Here is a 16,263-nt window from a genome sequence, read left to right on the forward strand (position 1 = left end):
GGAAAAAAAACCCTGCTAAACAAATAATAGCATGACTACTACAGATTTAATTATAGCCATACAGCTGCCTGTTTGAAGTGCTTTTCTAGGGCCATATGGTTGCTTGTACATCCGAGCCCTGTTAGGACCTGGCTTCTGTGCTTCGCAGAGGATAGTATTGAGTTCTAAGACAATTTGAGAGTAGCCATTTGGAAGTGAATAGATAGTGCTAACTCCTACCTCCACAGACTTTGATTGACAAGTTCTTGTTAAACTCGAATCTTTAGGTATTAGAACATCTGTTCACATTCATTTTAAGAGTTAGGTGGACTTGTCAGCCTGGCAGCTGATTTTTGTTGCCACCTCTTTTACATTTAACTATTTTGACTTCTTTTAAAAGGCATTTTAATAGGTTGTCATTTCAGTTTTCTTGTCTCCCAGTGAGAAACGAATGGGGGTGGGTTCAAGTGAATATGTCTGCTCTTCTAGGGGTGTGACCTTGAAGAAGTTGTCTTTAGCTTCTCTGGGTCACAGGAGAGCCAGGAACCTTCTGAGAAGAACTAACCTGGTAAAGATGCTCTTGCCATCAACACATCTGGAAGACTGAGGCAGGTTTTCTTGTTCTGCGGCTCCCATCCCCCAATACTTAAAAGAACACATGTTTTCCATTTCCATTCCAAAACTCTTATAGTTTTAAGTCTGTACAGCTCTCATCCTTAGAGAGGAACAGCTTTGGTTTTCATTGAGCATGTTTTCAGTTGGAAGGCTCATAAATTGCATGTAACTTTAAGGGACCCACAAGCTCCCTGCAGCCTCAGCCGGGACCCCAGGTTATAAACTGCTGCTGTTGTTTGCTCTGAGTGAGGGGACTTCAATTGAAGAGAAATAAAATAGTAATTGAGAGGTCCAAAGCATCAGCTCTGTGGTTTATATGGTGACCAGGGCAAAGCTCTGTTGGATTCATGGGTTGCAGTGGAGGTTGGCCAAGGTTAGGTGATGTTTGAGACAGTGGTTTTTTTTTTTTTGTTTGTTTGTTTTGTTTTTTTCTTTTACCACAAGAAAAGCATTCTGCATGGGTGTTTGTTTTCCCAAGTCTTTAACTTTCTACTCTTGGTTGCCTATGTTACCTCTGATGATTCCTCCTCCCACCTGTCATGCCTGGAACTTCTTGTTTTGGACAGAATAGTCTGTGCGTGTTATTAGTTACCCTGGCTGGGGTGTGTGCAGAGGAGAATACATGTAAAACATTTCTCCTTAAACTATAATTTTCCCTTAAAGGCACTAACCCCACAATGCTAATTGTGTTTGTTTGTTTTGACTTCCTCTGGTTGTTCCCTGCTCAACCTTTCTTCCTTCATGGCAGCTAGAGGTTGCCGGGCAATGAAAGGAGCCCTATGTCTAAAATCTTTCTATTGGGGGCGGAAGTGGGAAGATTATTAACAAACGCTGCCTTTTAGATATTAATAGGTAGATCCAGAATTAGAAGTAAAGAATTTTTCTCCCCCTTTGCTGTGCTAAGCACAGTTGTTCAAGGACAAGTGTGCCATTTTGAGGGAATTCAGATAGATACAATGATACAGTCATCATGAGGAATTATATCTATTTTATACCGTAGTTGTATTGAATCACCCACACTCACCCCAACCTTCAATCTATCTGATGTGGTAACCCCATCATGGGTTACTCTCTACAATATTTTCTAAGTGTGGCATGATTAACTCTCCTGGAGAGTTTCCAAACTGCAGTTGCACAGCTTTAAGACGGAGCTCCAAGCTGGGAGAAGAGTTATTTCTTTAAAATTTGGAAGGTTATATTTGAATTTAAAGTGGAGGTGTGTAAGCCGTAGTTTATTTTATCCCTTTGGGAATGAGAAGCTTTATTTTGCTCAGCACCTCTTCCTGGGTTTTTGAGGGTGATATTAAGACTATGTTGCAGTTGCAGAGTCACCATTTATTGAATATCTATACTGCTACCTCTGGCACAATCTTTGGAGCTTCTCCATTGTAGCATAACACTTGACTCGCAAGTGCTGTCTGCAGATGAAGATGCTAACTCTGGTTTTATTAGCGACTGTTCTGTAGGTTAAATAAGGGCACAGGCATGTTGAGTGCCAGTCACACAGGTACGCCGAGTGCCAGTCAGATGTTCACTTTAAGTGTCTGTGAATCACCAGGGTTGCTGCAGTGTTTGCCTTTGGCATTGAGGAATGTTGGGCTTTTGAAGAGCCTCACTTCCTTTGCTGTGCTCCATTCAAGACTCTGCTTCTTCATCTCTTTACACAGGCACTCCGCCCCGTCTACCTTTCGTTTCTCTGTCATGTTCTCACTCTCCAGGCGCCACTGAGGCTGTCTTGATTCAGAGCTGCTCCATTTCTTCACTCAATATTGTGTTGATTGTGCATGGGCATTCAAATATTAGCTCCTCTACTCCTCTTCACAGCTCTGTGAGGTAGTCTTTTGTGATGCCCTTTCTACAAATGAGGAAACTCAGTTCAAAGCAATGAAGCAGTTTTTCCAAGGTCTCACGCCTTGTGTGGGCAAGAGCCCAGATTTGCTGACAGCTCTATCTGGTTACAAAGATGGTAGACGACTAGCCTTTGAACTGGCTCTTAGCTTAGCCTTTTCTCCTTTCATGATCTTACTCAAGGTACTGTAATCTCTCCACCTCACTTTCTTCATGGGAAATTGGAGCCAGAAATCATAGCGGGTTTGCAAAAATGTGAGAATGATGCATGAAGCACTCCTGGCTCAGTGCATGGGCAGTGATCACTGATAGGAAAGAATATTAGTAACCATTGTCAATTATCATCATCAATGATTTAAAGATAATCATTGAAGCCCTTTGTATCCAAAGGCAGGGATCCCTTTCAAAAGCTTGTGGAGAAAACTCCAGCACAGGATAGCACTATCAGGTACTTCTTCAGGAATTAAAGAAAGACGTTGGCTAGTGTTGGTTTGCAATGCATGGTTACCTGTTCTGGGACAGCAAAAACACCTTCACTTTATTACTGAAGACCTACCTTTCTGCAATTTGCTAGCACCTAGGGGATCACCTGCTATGAGAATCTCCATTTTGATGTTATAACCTGGGGTTACTCACCTAGGATAATAAATTAACCTGGGATTTTTGTGCTAAATGTTTTCTGAGCCCTTTCTGCAAGGCTCAGACTGCAAGGCACCAGGGTAACAAAGTTGAGTAATATGTGATGTTTTTTAAAGAGATACTTTACCTTTTTAGACGTACTTATGAGTTACAGATAGTAGTCAGTGATGCCTTGTGTCAAATACAGTTACAGAAGACAGACTAGGAAATGTCCAGGGAGATGGAGGAAATCAGGACCAGATTTACCTTTCCCATAGTGCCAGCCTAGAGTCAGGAACTGCAGCATATAAAAAGAAGTCAGAGCAGGTAGGTGGTGGAAACTTATTACCACACAGAATAGCATCTTTGAGACATGGGGTGGGTAACCCATATTTACAATTTGTGGAGTTTATGACATACAATGTAGGGAAAGAAGGTTGAAAAAAAATCCCCTAACCTAGTATCCAGCGTTTGTAGGTTCGTCTTTTCCTTTAAGCCCTTTCTAAGTGCTAGTCTCTGAATTTTGGCTGTCTTCACCCCAGCTTCTCTCTCTGAACCATTTATTTTATGCAGTTAAATACTATTAACATTTTAAAAATGTGATTAAAGGTTATTCTTGCAGATGTTTCAACTCTGTTTTAGTATGTGAGAGGTTCGGAGACTTTTATGTCAAGAGCTTCTAAAATTGAGGTAGTCAAATGTATTTGTGAGACATGTAAGAATTTCACCATGCAGTGACCTGGGCAGATGGTCTGTGTTCAAGTTCTGGCCTAGTGACTTAGTTCACTGAGTTAGTGGAGACCCTTACATCCTTTAGACATCAGTTTTCCTCATCTTTAAAATGACAGAATAAATGTTTCATAAGTTAGCTCTAAGAATTCAGTTAAAGTAGAACAAATAAACTTGCTTTAAAATTACTAAATACTAACTGCCTGAATAACAGTGTTATTTTTTTTATATAATATCAGACACAAAATGTGGCTTGGAAATTTAAATTCTTTAATGAGGTCATTGCTTGAAATTTCATCCTGTTTAGGAAATTAGACCCACTTCATGTTATATTTAGCTTGATGGCCATTTGTAAACATGTTGCCTTGCAGACTCATTTGCATTAATGGTGGTGAGATTTCTAAATTTAGAAAGAAAAATTATAAAACCAATTTTTCACCTTCAGGCATTTGTTTTTATTTGAAGTTGTATTTCTTAAAAAAGGACAGACAGAAGTTGATGAGTGTTTTAAAAAGTAAAAGCAGGATCTCACAGCCTCCTGCCATTTTGACTTAGTGACTTTATGTGCTCTCAGCTTTTGTGTATTTTGGAAACCTCAGACTACATCGTAGATGGTAACTGCCATTAACAGTGTAAGCAATGGTAAATAGTTTAGATTTTATAAACTCTCAAGAAACAGCTTGTTTTACTCCCTTAGAAAAATAAGCTAAGACAACACCTGTCAAATCATAAAATATAACCGCTAGGCTTTATATCTTTGCTTGCTTTCACTTTTATTGATTTTTAATTATTCTTTATTTCCTTTTGCCTTCTATAGAGTTCATATATTATTTTGTTTGTTGCCTTCATTAGTTGTATATTTGAATGGATGGGGATCTGGTCCAAGGCTTTGTGCATTCTAGGCATGTGCCTCATTGAGCCATATACCCAAACCCTCATGTATTGTTGCCTTCTTGATGTATACATACAAATCTTAGCATTTCTTTTATAAGGCTTGCCATTAAGGCCATGAATTATAGTGAATGCTTGGGTATGGCCACATTCTACATTTGAATATTCTGAGGGTTTAGATTATAAGTAATATTGTAATTAACAACCTAGTGGTACATTTCAGTCTCTAAGACAACTAATTTGCCTTTACAATACATTGTGCTGAAATTCTATATCATATAATCAATATTTTCAGATGTGATAAAGTCTTTTTGAAGCTTGTATCTAATATCTTTGCTGGGTGGCTCTGCTTTAAGGCTATGGCTAGTCTCTGTTTGTTTCTCTTGCATAACAATCAGTCGATCTGGTTCACTAATAAGCCTGGTAACTTCTAACTAAATATCACCACAAAGAGAATTCACTATTATGGATGATGCTATTCCTTCAGACATCATTTATTTTTCTACTGGTTGACATGTGGGTTGAAGAAGGACTATGCAAGTTTTTAGTTTGGAATCATACTGACTGGAAGCTCTGCTTCTGTGTAGTGAACCAAGTACTAGCAGGCATGCAGAACCTAAAGTAGGAGAATTCATAGGTTCATAGTCAACTATTATGGCAGAAATATACAACTGAGGCCATGACACAGAGAGAGTCTACTAGTCAGTCAGGTATGAACACCCTGAGTCTCTTCTTTCCAGTGTGCTGCTTCAGTGTAAGAGAAAGCAGCTAATGTGTGCATTGTCTTTAAGGCGCTGTGAAGCTCCCATTGGAAATAAAAAAATCCATTGTATTTGCCAAGTTTCATCTGGCTACTTCTCTGTAGGCATAGGGAAGGTAATGGGCAGAGGCAGAACACAGTAAAATGATTGGACAGTAGAGTTTTTTGTCATAACAATTTATATTTTACATAGAGTGAATAGATGCATTCTCAGAAAACACAAATAATTCACAAGTGGCTGTTTTACCTAGGTGCCCTCATGCTTTGGTATTCTTTAAGTGTTAAATATCTATAACAGATAATTATAACATAACATAACATGGTATAGTAGACTTTTCTTGATGAAATCCCAGTGAGATGCAAATGTAGGGGGTTATATATATTTTTTCTTTTAAAGAAAGATACTTTTGAGATTGAAAATAGGCACTTCTGACAGGTATGCCATGATAGGATAACAAGTGGAGAAAATCAGGAGCACATCAGTATGCATGGTAACTCCCTAACCACAGAGATCATCTACAGGGAAGGATATGGCACCAGGGCACAGACAATGACATTGACCTTGACAGATGATTTTGTTTGGGGAAGAATAACACCTGGAGATTCCCAAAAGAAAACAAGAAAATCACCTACTAAAACTAAGAAAATGAGGACAGAAAGAGAAATGTTAATAGCAATTTCAAGAATAATCCCTTTGATTAGGTAGGCAGGATAGTTTCAGTATGTGGACACGAGGAGGGGTGAGTTGAGAAGCCACATTTTCCTAGATGTAATTATTTTAATGCAATAATTATGGGAGAGAAAAAGAAAGTTTTTTCCCTCAATATATGTTTTTATTTAAATTAGAAACATGCATGTCTCACATGTCAATCCCATCTCCCTCTCCCACCCCCCCTCCCTTGTCCTTCTACCAACTCCCCCAGCCCCCCACCCAACCCCCACATCATTCCTCAGGGAGGGTGAGGCCCTCTTTGGGGGATCTCCAGAGTCTGTCATTTCATCCAGGGTAGGACCTAGACCCTTCCCCATGTGTCCAGGCTGAGAGAGCATCCCTCTATGTAGAATGGGCTCCCAGAGTTCATTTGTACATTGATCTACTGAAGATCCCAGAGATTTCTGAGGCCTCCTCACTGACACTGCATTCATGGAGTCTGGGTTAGTTCCCTGTTGGCCTCTCAGCCATCAGTCTGGGGTTCAAGAGTTCCTCCTTGTCCTGTCAGCTGTCTGTGGGTTTCACCAGCAAGGTCTTGACCCCTTTGCTCATCACTCCTCCATCTCTGTCACTGGGTTCTTGGAGTTCAGTTCAGTGTTTAGCTGTTGGTATCTGTCTCTGCTTCCATCAGTCACTGGGTGAAGGTTCTAGGATGGCATATAAGGTAGTCATCAACTTTATCATCAGGGAGGAGCTATTAATGTAGTCTCTCTTCTATTGCTTAGTTTTCCAGTTGCTGTTATCCTTGTAGATCTCTGGAAATCTCACTCATGTCAACTCTCTCCTCAAACCTATAATGACTCCATCTATTATGGTATCTCTCATCCTGCTCTCTCCTCTATTCTTACCCCAACTCAACCTTCCTGCTTCCCCATGCCTTCTTTTCCCCCTCCTCTTATCCCCCTCTCTTTCTCCTGGTTCCCTCTCCCTTCCCCTGATTCTCCCAATCTGCTCAGGAGATCTTGCCTCATTCCACTTTCCTGGGGTATCATGCATATCTCTTGGGAACCTCCCTGTTTCCCATACTCACTGGCACTAGGATTGTAGGCTGACACTCCCTTGATCCATGTCTAAAATCCATATATGAGTGAGTACATGCCATGTTTGTAGAAAAAGAAAGTTTTTAATACCTGCCACTTTCCAAGGGAAAGTTGGATCTACTCAAAGGTGATTCTGTTAGGTGTGTGTATGCATCAAAGTGGGTTTGAGGTCATGCTGTTCCTCAGTGGTTATAGTAATGAAGATCACTTAGGGGTTATAGTGTGATTGGTCCCATCTGGGAAACCTTAACTTTTCAAATTACTTTTTCTTCAACAGGGTAGGAGACACTGACATCTAAGTGGGGAATGAAAGATTTGCTTGTTGCCATGAGCTGTGGGGTACTGTCCTTAGGGGATGAACAGCTTTCCTATCTCAGAGCAGAACTGTCATCTCTCATTGTCTACTTTATTCTGCTTTATCCGTTCACAATTTCCAGTGTCTTGACCTACCTGTGCTGTGCTTTCTGGGTTCATAGAAATCATTGCGACAGGAAGAACATTCAGGAACGTGCGGGAGTAAGCATACACAGCAGAGGGCAAGCTGTAGAGCTCTAAGAAATTAGGGCAAGATATTACTCTGTAGGAAAGAATGCATTCTAAAGGACTCAAAGTATGCACACATCTGGATGTGCTGCTTATATTAAAATCTGGTAAAGAAGCCAAAAGGAAAAAAAAAAGTCACAAAATTGCTGAGCTAGCCAAAGTATATTTCGGTGATTGTAGTTCCAAAGGCAGCTGCTTGGATTCTGTTTCTCTGAAATCAAGGTTGGCTAAAGGGATTTCTCAGCAATGTGTGTGTTCTTGTGTTTGACCCTGCATACAATCCAGCCGTGGCATTCCCTCGGAAAAACAACTAATGATCTATAAGGAAGGAATGTGTCAGCCTTTATCTTTGGAATTCGATCCAGATGATTTTATTGGGAGACTTTTAGCCCGAATTATAAGCCTTGTATTTTGTTCTTATTCTCATGGTCTGTTATTGCCTTTCATGATGCCTTGCTGTTTAAGCTGTACAATTTTCTCTTACTATTTTATGATTGTTCAAGGTTTATTGTATATGCCCAGAATCAGCTTTCATACTTCAGACATTTTATTTTCCTTTATCAGATATTGTTTCATCCCTTAAAAAGATAACACGTGAATCAGTGTTTGATAAGCCAACATTATGGGGTAGATTTTTAAGCTTTGACTCAGAGAAGCACCTTCCTTGAACCTTGCTACTGGGTGTGACTGCTATGACTTATGACCTCCTACTGTACAATGTAACTTCCATGTTATTTATGTTTCTTCTTTCAGTCCAGCTATTTCTGAATTTGCTTCTTCATGACACTGTGAATTTCAGAAGTGTTCTCCACAGTGCCTGCAGTTAGACCCAGAGCATTGCGGGTACCTATATATTTTGACTAAGATTAGATGAAAGAGGAAAACATTTCTATCCAAAGCAACATTTTGTGATTGGCTCTCATGCCACAATGTGCCTTTTCTGCTGGTGGGAGCTGAGACACTCTGAGGCATACAGGGTTACTGCAGAGGCTTATTCAGTTTTATGTAACCTGGTGTTCCTCAGCTCATCTGTCAGATACACTATTGTAGCTGGCTCTGCACTGGAGAGGAACACACTATAGAGTCATGTAAGCCTGAAAGGGGGGGGTGCAGTGGTTTCCTTAACTGGGACAGAATTCTTAGAGGGGCTGCAGGACATCATGCAAGACTAGGGCCTTAACTGCCCTTTCTCCACCCATTTTTTTTCTCCAGCTTTTGTTTAGATTTTGGTTCTGACCTCTCCCTTCCCTGGTTTGATGGTCCTGAGATATCCCTTCCAGCCTGGTAGGAAACAACCACTACTTACTGGGACGGTGTTGAGTTTTACACATATAAACACAAGTTTTTTTTAAACAAAAACATTTGTTTTCTCATGTGGGTCATGAATATATCTTGTTAGGGAAGGATTTTAGTGACAGTGGCCCATATCGAGGCCCTTTATTTACTTTTGTGACCAGGTGGGATGTGACTGACTGACTGACTTCATAAAGAGGAGGGCTGTGCAGATGACTCTCTGTTAAAACACTCTCTGTAGAAGCACAGGGACTAGAGTTATGTGCCTAAGAGGTGGGTGCGTGAGCCCACCTATTATTCCACCCGGGAGGCTGAGATGGGGGATTACCAGAGTAAGTCAGCTGGTGAGACTAGCCAAGTTAGCAAGATCTGGTTTTTACTGAACGACCCAACTGAGGGAGAGAGTTGATTGGTTATGTGGATGAACAACCAAGGATGATTTCTAATCATTCCTAACTGCAGCCGCTGGCCTCTGTATGCACACACACACTCCTATATGCTCATATACATGAAAGCACACACACACACACACACACACACACACACACACACACCCCTATATTTCCACATACACAAAAGCAAACACACACCCCTATATGTTCATATACATGAAAGCACACACACAGACACACACCCCTGTATGTCCACATACACAAAAGCAAACTCACACACACACACACACACACACACTCATAAATAGACACACACTCCTCTATGCCCACATACATGAAAGCAAACACACACACACACACACCCATATATGTCCATGCACATGAAAACAAACACATACACACATGCACACAGACATACACTACTACATGTCCACATACATAAAAACAAACACATACATATATACACACACACACACATAAAATTGAAAAAGTTAAAAATATAAACAAAAAGAAGGGGAAGGGTAGAAATAATAATTGCCTTTCATTCATTTAACAACTGTCAACCTTTCTTCTCAAGTATTCTTTGAGACATAGGGAACCTACCACTGAGCACATTAGATGATCATTTCACCTATAGAGAGCTTGTATTGGGGTGGGGAGGTAGGTTATGAAGATCCATGTGGCATGTTTGATAAGTACAAGAAACAATAATCAAGGCAGAGAGTGGAATGGGAAATCGTTGTTGGGAGAGGGGGGTAGGGAAAGTCTCTCTACTGATTAAGTGACTTTCAGTAGATAGTGAAGGACTAAGGAAGGGAACCCTACCGATCTTCCTGTCCAGGGAAACAGCAGCTGTGAAAGACTGGCCTAAGCTGAGCAAGCCTGGGGTGTAAGGATGCAGATATGGAGGCTGGAATGGTTGCTACAGCAAAGACCAGAAGAAAATGGAAGGTGATCAGGGTGTGGAGCTTATGGCCTCTAGATGACTCAGGGGTTTTCATAATTGTCTTGACTTCACCCAACGAAGTGGCAGCCAATTGAGGGTTTTGAGTACAGGGATGAAGTGATCTGGCTTCTGATATACCTGATTTGGCTGCTTTCATTAGTAGTTGGGGAACAAAGGTAGAAAATGGCAATCCAGGCAGGAAGCCAATGCCACATAGGTAATGATCACAGCATGGACCAGGGTGGTGACATTGAAGGTGGTAAGAAACAATGGGATTCTAGATACAGTGCGATTGTAGATTTAGCAGGATTTGCTGCCGGAATGGACTTGGGTACAAAAGAAAGAGAAGGGTTGAAGATGACGGTGAAGTCTTGGGTCTGAGGCACAGAAGAATGGAATCGCTGCTGTTCAGCAGGCAGTGAAGAATGAGAGCTTCAGAGGGTGGGTGGAATGGAGGAGGAGAGCTGTATTAGGGAGGCTCATTTTGGATGTGGGGAATGAAATGTGTGGTAGAAATCCAGATGGAGGTGTTGCGGATCTGGAGTTTTGTTAAAGGTTCTGACTGAAGGTATGTATTTGTGAGTCATCAGCCTGTAGGTGAATTTTAAAAGCATGAGACTTTTTTTGTTGAACAGGGTTGTTTTGGCTATCCTGGGTCTTTTCTTTTTCTATATAAAGTTGAGAATTGTTCTTTCAAGGTATGTGAAGAACTGTGCTGGGATTTTGAGGGGGATTGCATTGAATCTGTAGATTGCTTTTGGCAAGATTGCCATTTTTACTACGTTGATCCTACCTATCCAAGAGCATGGAAGATCTTTCCACCTTCTGGTGTCTTCTTTGATTTCTTTCTTTAAAGACTCAAACTTCTTTCACTTGTTTAGTTAGCATTACCCCAAGGTATTTTATGTTGTTTGTGGTAATTGTAAAGGGTGATGTTTCTCTGATTTCTTTCTTGGCCCTTTTATCATCTGTATATAATAGGGCTACTGATAATTTTTTTTAGTTAATCTTGTATCTGGCCACTTTGCTGAAGGTGATTATCAGCTGTAGAAGTTCCCTGGTAGAGTTTTTCAGGTCACTTATGTAAACTATCATATCATTTGCAAATAGTGAAAGTTTGACTTCTTCTTTTACAATTTTTTTCACTATTTTTTAATTTTATTTTCCAGTTTAAATTTAGATAAGAATCAAGGTTGCTTCACAAGTCAGTTCCAGGTCCCTCTCCCATTCCCTCCCTTCCTCCCGTGCCCTCCCCTCCCCCCCGTTATCCTCTCATTTCTCCAGGGAGGGTGAGGCCCTCCATGGGGGTGTCCATAGTGTGTCATTTCATATAGGGCAGGGCCTAGACCCTTTCCCAAGAGTTCTGGGTGAGAGTGCACCTCACATTGTTCTATTGGAGTCCAAAGTCCGTGTGTATACTTGGGATGGGTACTGATCTGCTGCCCAAGGCTTATTCCCTTGATCTCCTTTTGTTGTCTTATTCCTCTAGCTAGAACTTCAAGTACAACATTGGTTGAGAGACCAGCATGGGACTGATCCAGACCCCCTAAATTTGGGTGTCAGTGAGGAGGCCTCGGCAATCAGTAGATCAGTATTTATCCCTGGTCTACAAATGAACTTTGGGTGCCCATCCCACATGGAGGGATGCTCTCTCAGCCTAGACACATTGGGGTGGGGGCTAGGCCCTGCCTTGGGTGAAATGACAGACTCTCGAGATTCCCCCATGGAGGACCTCACCCTTCCTGGGGAGCAGAATGGGGATTGGCTAGGGGGGCTGGGGGAACTGGTGGGGAGGCAGGGGAGGAGGGAAGGGAGAAGGAGCTGGAATTGACATGTGAAGTAAGCTTGTTTCTAATTTAAATTTTTAAAAAAAGATAAAAAAAAAAAGCGTGAGACTTGACAAGATCACCCAAGGAGCATGTTCAGGCAGGAAAGATTTATCTAAGGGCTGATTTATATGACTCCAGTAATCTCAGTGAAAATGTGACAGAACTAGCCAGACACTGTTGAGTATTTTGTGGACTGAATATTCTGAGTGTTTTGTGAGTTGCACAGTTGTTGCAGTTGAGCCCTAAAAGTTTCCATAACTTTTCTGGACAGTTTGATGGTCTATTGATCTGATTTTCATTGCTACAAAACCTGTTTCTCCCACTCATGGTATTTATTACAAATGAATTATACTTAAAGTAGATCTTGAGTTTATTTCCAAAGAACCAGTCTGACCTTCTTCAGAACATCTAACGTGAGTGTGATTCGGAAACAACTACTGGAGTTTCCAAGGAAGTGGGCTGAGATGTTAGAACAAGCTGTGCTGAACTCCGAAGGATACTCCTTGGTCGGAAGCATGAGACCATGTAACCATAGGTGATTGCAGGCAGCATGTCTGGCTATCTCTAGCCAGGAGTCTAGTGCAGATACAGGGCTGGACAGTCAGATTCTTAAGTGCTTTGTATTCTGTGTCTATAAAGAAGGACTATTTTGCTAGTGTGTGGCCACTCAGCCACACTCCAGTCTGCTTTGTGTAATTAGGAACCCCTCATTAACTTCCTAGGTCATACGAATTTTGACCTGTGGTGGTTTTAGACCTTTTATGGGTCTGCTGATTTCATATCTGTGTGTTAAAAAGGTACTTTAAAAAACTTTTTTAGTATACAAATTAATGGGGTTATATTATCCTTTCATACACCTATGCCATTGTTCTCTGTTCATATTCAGCCCCCTACCTTCCTCTGTCTTTCCTCCCTCCTTGCTGATCTCTTCCCATCCCCTAGTAGTCTCCCCTTGTGTGTATGTATCTGTATCTATGAAACCTATATTGTGCATATGACAGAAGAAATGCAGTGGTTTGTCTCCCTCCTATTACATTCTCTTAGTCCCTCTATCCCTCCATTCAGACCACATCCTCTTTATGTTCTCATTGTATTTTTATATACATATGCCCGTGTATATAAAAATTCAGTCAAGATCGTGTATATTAGATGTGAGAGACGTGATATTTGTACTCAGAGTCTTATTTATTTCATCTAGCAAGATGATCTTTAGCTCTATACAGATTTCTTATAAATGAGATTATAATATATTTTTAATATAGTCATGCCAAGTGGTGGAAGTTTTAGAAAATTCCATACTGCTTAAAGTAACCATGTTGTGGATATCTAAGAATATGTGCTCGGCTTTGACTTATTTATACATTTATTTTGGGTCCCACAATGTCTTGGTTCTAACTCTTTTGTTTTTTCTATTTAGGGCTACCTTCTTACACGGGGGGAATGGAAGGTGATGGAGGCTAATAGACTTCTAGAGACCAGTTTCCATGTCATAGATTTTCCCCAGTTAAGAAACTCTTAAGTAGAGGTTGAAAGGAAAATGTTGACACAGCCTTCTTATTAATTGGGGATATTGAGCTATGCCTGCCACCTCCCGTCTTAACAGTAATCTATGGCAGAAACAATTAAGCTCACAGGTGCTTTTGACTTGAAGGATAAGACATGTATCGGGGGTAGAAAGTGTTTATCAGAAGTCTGAACCTTTTGCGTGGTCTTTTCAAGTTCTTATCTTTATCCATCCATTATTGCTTGAAATAATTCCCCTGAATTGTATAGAGGAATAATGAGTATTAGACAAACTTTCAGACCAACTGTGTCCAGCAGCCTTCACTCAGAGAGAAAATGGCTTTGCACTCTCCTTAATCCTCCAAACACTTCCCTCCCCCTCACCATCAGCTCACTTTTGGTTCACTGCAGAAATGCGAGTCCTTAAAAGCCCTCATCACCACTTAGCAAGTCTCTCAAATCACCCACGTTTAAACCCATCCAGTCTGCTTTTTTGGTAGGATTGTAAGCTGTGTTCCTGTGTACAGTTGACTCCTCTATCTGTGATGCGGATACCACCCCTGCTCGGTAGTTCCAGGATGTTTGGTTTGCAGTTATTTTTGTAGTTATTCTCTACCGTTCCTATAGCAGCAATCTGCCTCCATTAGCGCATTCTGTTCACTTTCTAAAGGACTGTGATATTCACACTTTTAAACTTTCTTTCCATTTTGTACTCTCTTCCACCGACCTCTCCATTGTTCATCTTTGTTCTGTAGCAACACATTTTAACATAACAGTCAGTGCTCCCAATGTCCACTCCCTGATTCATTGTTTGGTTGGTTCCCTGATGTCCCCTGTACCTACTCTTACTGCAGTTTTCCAGCATGGCTGTTGTGCTAGGTTCTTTGATCCACTCTTACGCGTCATTCTGTTGGAACCTTCACTAGCTTAGAATGCAGCTGCTAACACCTGGTCATCATTTCAGCCTTTCTCTCCAGCTGTTGCTGAAGTCCTAGTTTTCCTCTTCTTTACTGCTCTTCTCCATTGTCTTCTACAATGTGTTCTACCTCTCTGAAGGACAGAGAGGCCCAGGGCCCAGGGTCTGGGTCTTGCTGCTTCTCTCAGTCTATGCTTATAGACTCAGGGTTGTGTTATTCTGTTCTGTGGCCTTCAATACTAGTGGCTTCCAAGTCATGTTCAACTTATGTAGGAGACATCTTCCTGCCTTCGTAAAACCTTGTGCATGACCTTCAGTGACCCATAACATTGTCCCCATAGCACATGCAGCTTCAGTTTCTCTTCTCACCCTTGCTTCTTAGCTTCCCACACTTGGCTTCTTACTACTTCTCTAGCCACCAGCATCCTCCTGTCCAAAGGCTTTTCATTTCCCTTCTGCTTGCATGGTGTTTCAGTAAGTCTTTGCACTTTAATTGTACCCTTTCTCCACTGTCAAATGTGTTTCTTGTGAAGCTCTTTCCTTGATAGCTCTGAGAGATAGTTCTTTCTTATCTGTCCCATTTTGCTACTTTATATCACATTATATGCCCCCCATGGTTATATGGATCTAATAGGGGACATGGAATGAATGAGTCCTTCCTGCTAGCCCTCTGGCTTAGATCATTGTCTGTTAATTCTCAATAGTGTATTGAGTAAGTGAATAAATCAATTAATGGAGATATGTTGCATACTATATGAGTGTGGGTATAATATATATTCCATTTTATTGCATCTTTAGTATTTTTTGAAGGGGCAGATAAATGTTTACTATAATGTAATGGTTAATCATAATATAAAAATGTCTGGCCAAGTACTGCTGTGTAAAGACCCATTTGAAGAGATTTCCTATGAGGATTGTATATGGTATGTTTTCTTACTCTTCTCTCTCTTGAAATAAGTTGTATTTTGTTGGCCCTTCCTATTCAGCTGAAGAATAAATTTATGAAAAAACTGCCACGTGATGCAGAAGCTTCCAACGTGCTCGTTGGGGAGGTTGACTTCTTGGATACTCCCTTCATTGCTTTTGTTCGGCTACAGCAGGCTGTCATGCTGGGTGCTCTGACTGAGGTCCCTGTGCCCACAAGGTAAGCTGTTCTCCCACCCCATAGGTTTCACAGGATGCTTAAGAGAAAGCACTCTCCCTCTTAGGTCCGTGAATCAGTGGAGTGAGGATACACTCAATGCACTGGGGATGTTTCATTTGAAATAGTGCCTGAGTGACATTTGTGCTCTCAAATTCCATGTTACTGGAGTAGTAATGGTGATGACGGTTATATTAACTGATTGGTCCGTGTGCTGGTTTCTTCTTGTGGCTCATTGTTTTAGTATGCAAACTCTAGTATCTATATTTAATAGATGGAGACAGTGAGTTTAAATACCTTGCCCAGATTGGTACAACTAGTAATTAGTTCTGAGGTCATAATTATTTTCATTTCCTCTGTCTTATCAGATGATTGTTATTGGTCTCACACATATAGATGAGCCAACACATAGATGCATACATATACATATACATATACATACATACATACATATATATGTAAAGGTGCATCTTTGTAAAATTTGTTCTCTTTCTAAGCACTCAAATTT

At 40.9% G+C, this 16,263-nt stretch overlaps 1 protein-coding gene across 4 annotated transcripts in view; it reads left to right on the forward strand.

The window, feature by feature from the left end:
* Positions 1-16,263, forward strand: part of Slc4a4 (solute carrier family 4 member 4) — a 397,268-nt gene that overhangs the window by 275,202 nt on the left and 105,803 nt on the right. For all 4 annotated transcript variants that reach the window (XM_040747371.1, XM_040747372.1, XM_040747369.1 and 1 more), the window contains one exon: positions 15,601-15,758. In XM_040747371.1, the coding sequence (XP_040603305.1) occupies positions 15,601-15,758 (158 nt within the window). The remainder of the gene's footprint in view (positions 1-15,600; positions 15,759-16,263) is intronic.

Source organism: Mesocricetus auratus, unplaced genomic scaffold (assembly GCF_017639785.1).
Source record: "Mesocricetus auratus isolate SY011 unplaced genomic scaffold, BCM_Maur_2.0 Super-Scaffold_100006, whole genome shotgun sequence".
NCBI classification, from domain to species: Eukaryota; Metazoa; Chordata; class Mammalia; order Rodentia; family Cricetidae; genus Mesocricetus; species Mesocricetus auratus.